The 7,684-nt window shown below is 34.1% G+C and overlaps 2 protein-coding genes across 2 annotated transcripts; both read left to right on the plus strand.

Annotated features, from left to right (window-relative positions):
* Positions 1-410: 410 nt before the first annotated feature.
* Positions 411-1,851, plus strand: LOC101498661 (uncharacterized). Its single transcript, XM_004508821.4, has 3 exons — positions 411-1,434; positions 1,511-1,561; positions 1,637-1,851. Exons 1-3 carry the CDS (start codon positions 603-605, stop codon positions 1,687-1,689), a joined length of 936 nt encoding a protein of 311 aa, XP_004508878.1. The 5' UTR covers positions 411-602; the 3' UTR covers positions 1,690-1,851.
* A 125-nt stretch (positions 1,852-1,976) lies between these two features.
* LOC101498985 (cysteine-rich receptor-like protein kinase 1) lies at positions 1,977-6,933 on the plus strand. The gene is made up of 5 exons (XM_004508822.4): positions 1,977-4,043; positions 4,763-4,879; positions 4,990-5,581; positions 5,750-5,894; positions 6,309-6,933. The coding sequence occupies exons 1-5, from the start codon at positions 3,293-3,295 to the stop codon at positions 6,750-6,752; spliced, it is 2,049 nt and encodes a 682-aa protein (XP_004508879.1). The 5' UTR covers positions 1,977-3,292; the 3' UTR covers positions 6,753-6,933.
* Positions 6,934-7,684: the final 751 nt, after the last annotated feature.

Below are 7,684 nucleotides of genomic sequence, written 5' to 3' on the forward strand. Positions count from 1 at the left end.
AATGCCGATTAAAAAAAATTAAAGGATACAAATATTACACAAAAATTAGCTTCATTTGGGGGTTTCTCGGGTTATGATTACAGTGCTCAATGGTTTCAATTTTACAACTTATATTACAACTTTCATTATTACAAATGTGTCGTTTTTCCTAATGATTACACTGCTCATTAGAAGGATAGTCTACTGCATTAAAATTGTAAGACCCTAAGAAAAAACTAAGGCTAGCAAATCAATAAAGAGTTCTATTTACCTCACACCTACTCAAATTGAATTTTGGAATACTATGTTTCCCATAAGACACTAGTATTAATCACCCTATCAACCCAAAAAGCATACTAAAGTAGAGCAGAATTTCAAAAGCTGCCTAAATGTCCCACTAAAACAGAAGAAAAAGAAAACACTAATGATTCAAAAGCTCCCAACAAAAAGTGAAGGAAAACCCACACACAATTCAACTAGATTCCTCAACATTACAACACCACATGTGAATAAAGCTACTAGTACTCCACTCCAATTAAAAATAAATAAAATCATTCCCACATCAATAAATTTGCCATACATTCATCAAGTAACCAAAGAAACATCACAAACACAACACAAAAATGCCAAAATTATTCACTACCCTCCATCATCTAATAATTCTATCATCAGCAGCAGCATATCTAATCACCCCATCAACTTCTTCCAACAACAACACATGCCGATCCTACTGCGGAAACATAACAATAGATTACCCATTTGCCCTCCAATACGGTTGCGGCCACCCAGGCTTCCGTGACTTACTCTTCTGCATCAACAATGTTCTCATGTTCCACATAACCTCAGGTTCCTACAGAGTACTCCAAATCGATTACGCATACCAATCTCTCACACTTCACGAACCACACATGTCCACGTGCGAAACACTCGTGTTAGGAACAAAAGGCAACGGCTTCATAATCGAACCATGGCGAGCCCCATACATGAACCCAACACCCGACAACGTTTTCATGCTCATATCCTGCTCTCCTCGTTCGCCTCTGTTCCAAGGCTTCCCTGGGAAACACTTGCCGTGTAGAAACGTTTCGGGTATGGGGTGCGAAGAGTATTACAATTGTCCGGGTTGGGAATCGATGGGCCGTAAAAGAATGGGCTCTTCGTTTTTTGGGTCCGGCCCACCAGAGTGTTGTGCGGTGCCGTATGAGGCTATTAAAGGGATTAATCTAACAAAGCTGGAGTGTGAAGGGTATAGTAGTGCTTATAGTGTGGCACCGTTGAAAGTTGACGGGGCTGGTGATTGGTCTTATGGAATACGTGTGAGATATTCGGTTCAAGGGAGTGATGAGTTTTGTGGAGCGTGTGAGGCAACTGGTGGCACGTGTGGGTATGGTTTTGATGGGATTAGGCAAGTTTGTATGTGTGGGAACTTTAATTCAACCTCCAATTGTGATTCAGGTTAGTAAAGTTTTTCAACCTTCTATTAACTTCGGTTTTCTATGTTAATCAGTGATTATTTTTCTATATTTTACAGTGGGCTTATTATCATCGGGAGCAAGGTCTATGAGGTTGAAAATGTTTTCAGGTACCTATTTGGCACTTCATTGCTTTGTTAATTCAGAATATGGATGTAATTGTGCTAACTTTTCCTTTTCGGCAGGAATTTTTACCTATATGCTAGCATGGATGACACTGACAGTAAACTGGATTTGAAAACTATATCTTATAGTACGCGAGATTATTATCATCATAAACTGGGTTATGTATTGCACATTGTAAATGCTACTAGTATTTTTTTAATTTTTTTTTAATTTTGCTGAAGAACATGCACATATAAATATAATGAATGAAGAGAGTTTTGATTTGTATCCCTTATATGAAAGACCTTGGAAGGCTTGCTCGAAAATATTATTCAAAAGCGCATGTATATGACAATTATCACTTGTCTAGCTATATTCTTTGATTTACACACAAATGATCACCGAGTTGAGAACAAATCATTCAATTTGTGGATAGGGATTTCTTTCACTACATTGACAATGACAGGAACAGTTTCATACGATTTTATATTATCTTATCGGCTTTGTCTAAGTTCCACAATCAGATCATATGGTGCAAAAACATTTTTTAGTATACATGCACCACACTAGATCTCTTCTCCTTTCTCTCTCCCTCCTCTTCACTCTCATCTTTCTCTCTTGTTCTCTCACCTTTGTTTGTCATTTTCAATTTAAAGATCTATTTTTTTTTCTTAAGAGAAAATCAAATCAAACTAAAGTCAAGGACTCCAAATTAACTTGTAAGGAAGGAGATTGAGAGGTTGACTGTGGTTGTGGTGGCCCGAGGGACAAAAGGGACCAAAGAGGAAGACACAATGGATTGCAGTGGAATTGAAGAGGTTCTTCAATATTTACTTGTGGTTACATGGGCAATTGATCTCACAGAATGGTAGTGAGACCGGTGGAGTGAGAATTTGAGGTAGGAGAAAAGGATGGAGGCAAAACATAGAGAAGAAGCATCGAGAATGAGAAAGAAGACATATTGAAAAAATAAAATCAATGTGGTGAGAGTACGATGAATAATGTGACATGTCACGTGACACTTTCAACTAAACCAAACCGTCGACAAAAGTTATACATAGGCTTGATTTGAGTCACTTTTGATATATCGTCATTTATATACATAAAATTCAAAGTTAACTTAAAAAAAAAAAGTTAGTTTTTTTAATAATTAAAAATTGAGGTGCACTATAGAGTATAGACCACCAATGAAATTAGCCCACCGTAGCATTTCCTCCAAATAAATGTATTGAAAGACGAGGAGACAAAAAGGTCAATATTCTGGCTAACTAACTATCAGGAATATGTAGTAAGGCTGTATGGCACGCTTTGCGGCATTACCTGTATCCGCTTTGTACAAGTAACCCAAATAAGGAAAAAATAAAAGGTAAGCCAGCTCAATTAATTCCACCCTCAATAATCATAATCTTTACAATTGTTTTCTCTCTTATCTTGTAACTGCAATAAGAAGAAGCTAAAAAGATCATTATGTCTGTTAGAATATTAACGAAGAAAACTATTTATCTGAGGGCCGGTAACCGTCTCTCCATATCTACCTCTATGGTGGATCATTCTAACCAAAATAATAACATGTTGACAAAACCAAAAGGGAGTAACCATCATCCCTTGATTAAACCCAAATTACCGATCTCTTAACTTTCATTTATAATTTTTTCAATATAGAAAAAAAAAAAGGCAATCAGATATTTTTAAAATTAAAAAGAAAAGTGAAGGTTAGGACATTGGGAATAGAAGAAATGCAAAATTACCACATTTTACGGGGAATTATATTATCATGTTTATTATTATGCGTGGCTTGCTTCAACGGTGCGGTACACGAAGCAGGTTTAACGTGTGGGTCTTATCAATACCCTGGTGATAATGGCGGCAACAAGTTGATGCAAAATTGGATGATTGCAATGGACGGTGTGTCGTTTCAGGTGAAAGAACACGGTTGGGGAGCACAAACATTAGTTGGAAATTGGCATCCAATGTACGCATTAGGACAATGCCACCGCGATCTGAATCCCACACAATGCTACGATTGTTTCACACAAGCGAGACAATTATTATCGCGGTGTGTCCCAAAGGTTGCGGGGAGAATTTACCTTGACGGTTGCTTCCTTCGTTATGACAACTATACATTCTTTGATGAGAGTGTGGACTCCAATCGCGATACAAACATGTGTGGGACGACAGAAAAGGGAGAAACGACTCTCAAACGAGTTGCATCGTTGATCTCGAACGTGAGCAAGAGTGCAGGGGAACATAGGTTTGCGGTGGAAGGAGAGGGTGGTGTGTATGCGTTGGCACAATGTTGGGAGACGGTGGATAAATGGAGTTGCCAGAGATGTTTGAGAGAAGCAGGGAAAAAAGTGCAGGGATGTGTGCCTGCTCCTGAGGGTAGAAGCTTGTTTACTGGTTGTTTTATGAGGTATTCAACCCGTAAATTCTACAAGGACGTGGTTGCACAAAATGACGCACAAACTACTCCTCCTCCTCCTCGAGGTAGTACCACATTTTTTTATTTGATGCAATTACTTTGCTTTTATTTTTTCCAATCATAGATCTCGTTGAATAATTTGCCTAATAATATCAAAATATCATGGTAGTATTCCCATGATCAATTCATTAGTATTAACTATCAAGTGCATCAAATTTCAATTGGCACACTTTTTCTGTTGTTCTGAATTAGCATCTTTATATAGTCAAATTCCTCTAAAATATTATGGAAGTTGTGTTCTTATTTTAAAAGTCAGGACCTTAATAAAATGAATACGCAATTCTAATAATTAAAAAAAGTTAAAATAAATTTTTAAAATTTATAAAATCAAAATATGGACTAAAAGTAAATAAATTTTTTTTTTTTAGAGACTAAACTAAAAAGGTCATAATTTTGTAAAAAGTAAAAAACATATTAATCGGAGACCCTAAACCCTAAACATATTTAAAAAAAATGAGACTCTTTTATTAGTGAGATCATGTAGAGTTGGACTTGATGCACGATACCATCACCAACCTTGTTTATAGCACGACACAAAAATAATACATTGATTACAGTTAATTCATTATTTTCTCATATCAACTATTTTTTTAGCTAGGAATATAGCTACACATTTCATATTCTTTAACCCTCTCCTCTTCACCACGCCTATTAGAATATTTGATCATATATTAATTATTTTTTTTTACCAATGTTTACTTTTCTCTTCTCATGTTCTTTACAGACAGGCACATTAATGTTTGGATAATCATTGCATGTGTCATATCGGCAATTGCAGTCATCTTACTTATTGTCCCTATTGCATTTCTAAGCAGGAGGAAAATGGTATCACATGAAAAAAGTAAGTAACACTTCATCTAAATTGAATTTTAAAATTCTCTATTTATGTGCTATTTTTTTTATTACAACAACCAATATTAGTAACTAATTTGTCTCTCGTTCAATCTTTAGGCAACAACCATTTTGGCGGGTCGCCTAGCTTTGCCTATGTAGCTGGTTTCAGTTTTAGGTACGATGTGCTTGAGAAGGCCACAAATTATTTTGATGTGACAAATAAATTAGCACCAAAGGGAGAAGAAGATGGTTCTATGTTCAAAGCAACACTCCCCACAGGAAGAACTGTTGCTGTTAAACGTTTATCTTTTGATACACGACAATGGACAGATGTTTTATTCAATGAAGTAAATTTGATTAATGGGATTCAACATAAGAATGTGGTGAAACTTTTGGGGTGCAGCATTGATGGTCCTGAAAGCTTGTTGGTTTATGAATTTCTGCCTAATAAAAGTCTTGATCAAATCCTTTTTGATAAGGACTCAAAAAATGTTGTGAGTTGGGAGCAACGGTTTCAAATCATATGTGGGATAGCTGAAGGCTTAGCATACCTTCATGAAGGCTCTGGAACAAAGATTATTCACAGAGACATAAAGTCCAGTAACATTCTTCTTGATGAGGCTCTTAATCCAAAAATTGTTGATTTTGGTCTTGCTCTTTGTGTTGCTAAAAATAAATCTAATCTTAACACTGGAACTGCAGGGACACTGTAAGTAATTTTTTTATTTGAGTTTTCAAACCATGCAATTAAAATTGAACCTCTACTTACTTTGCATTTATGTTGGTGATAAAATTGTAATGAATTTCAATTAAAAATATACTTGTAATGCATAGTTGGTTAATTTGGCTACAAACTAAAATGAACTCCATATGGCAGGAGATATATGGCTCCTGAGTGTCTCAGTCAAGGACAAATGACAGAGAAGTCAGATATATATGCTTTTGGTGTGATGGTTACTGAAATTGTTTGTGGTAAAAAGAATAGTGCTTACCCTCAAGGGTCAAATTCAGTACTCCACTCTGTAAGATTCACATTTCCTCCAACTTTGAAATTTTTACTCGTATTAATAAACATCTACTTTTTCATATACATGCGACGTCTGAATAATCACGTATAAAAATATAGTTAATTCAGTTCAATAAACGGTTAATTTAGATTACATTGAAATTGTAGTTACTCATGTAATTGAATCAACTATAATTTTAACCGTGATTACTCAACTGAATTAATCACATTTTTATACAAGATTAACTAAGTGTAGTATAGATGTATCATTAGTGTTGTTAAAACTTATTATTATGTACAATTTCGATTGTGCTATTTTTCAAGTTTTTTCATTACAATTCAAACACAACACTTATATGACAATACGTAAGTTTTTGTCTAAAAAATTTCATTAGCAGCTAATAAAATGTTCTTGTCATCACTTGAACAGGTGTGGAAGAGTTTCAAGGAAAATAATATCACAACATCTGTCGATCCCAGTCTGCAAGGAAAATGTGTGGTCGAAGAGGCATCAAGTGCACTTCAAATTGGTCTTCTTTGTACACAATCTTCTGCTACTCTTAGACCATCCATGTCAGAAGTAGTTCAAATGCTAACAAAAAAAGACTACATTATTCCATCACCAAAGCAACAACCATTCCTTAATTACACAGTGCTTACTTTAGATGACCGCACTTTAGCTTCCACCATGAGCATTACGTCAAATGGGCATGCAAGTACAAGATCATCTTTCCATAGCACCACTAGTTCTTTACACCCAGGTGAAGATGCAACACTACTAGAGAGTCGTTTTTCTACTTCTGGCAGGTTCACTAATTCAGAGAGCCCTGATTTAAGTATCCAAGTAAATATGCTGGTACCTCAACCAAGGTAGAATATGAACTTCAAAAACTCATGATTTGTGGTCATCAGGATGGACATGTTTTGTTAATTGAGGATTTGTAGTTCATGATGCATGTATCCTTCTCATCATATTTAAAAGTATTTCACCATTTTAAAATTATTTATACTTCATAGAATTGTAGGGACTTCTTTAAGGATACTACGAAATTATAGAACCGATAAATTTTTTTAATCTTTAGTAAGTTTAATGACTTAATTACACTTTTGACCATTAAAGAACAATTAAGAATAAGAAAGGAATTGAATTTAAAAAAAAAATAAATTAAATATTAAATAATTATAATAATTAAATATTATTTATAAAAAATGTTTGCAAAATAAATTTTTTTTTTTTAATTTTATTACTAATAATATTGAATATTTTTTGCGATAAAATATTGTAATCTTTATAAACAACGAAATGATCTTTTTTCTCAAGAAGCGATCTTTTTTAATATACCTTTTGCTAAAAAATAGATATTTGATTGATAAAGATAATCATTAATTTATAAGGTAAATGTATCAAAACACTTTTAATTTTTAAAACAAAGTCCCATGCAGTAGTTATTGAGGTAAGAAGATTTTGATATCGATGGTGAATGTGTGTGTTCGACAAACGCACTTCGTTTCAACTAAAATTTTAGTATCTTGTTCCTATTACTATTTTTTATATTCTAATATTTTTATTAGTAATCAATTTATGATATCTAAGAAGCTCTCAAATTTTTATAGGTATTGTTATTATAAAGAGAGGGTTATTCGGTAAAAAAGTAATTAATATATTTTTGGTCTCTTTATTTTGTTTTAGTCTCCCTCATTTATAAAATTAATTTTTTGGTTTCTTTATTATCTAATTCTTGGATTTTTTTTTATCTTCCGCTACTTTGACGATGTGATGCTATCGTTAATGATATATCACTTAAG

Source organism: Cicer arietinum, chromosome 7 (genome assembly GCF_000331145.2).
Source record: "Cicer arietinum cultivar CDC Frontier isolate Library 1 chromosome 7, Cicar.CDCFrontier_v2.0, whole genome shotgun sequence".
Classification (NCBI taxonomy): domain Eukaryota; kingdom Viridiplantae; phylum Streptophyta; class Magnoliopsida; order Fabales; family Fabaceae; genus Cicer; species Cicer arietinum.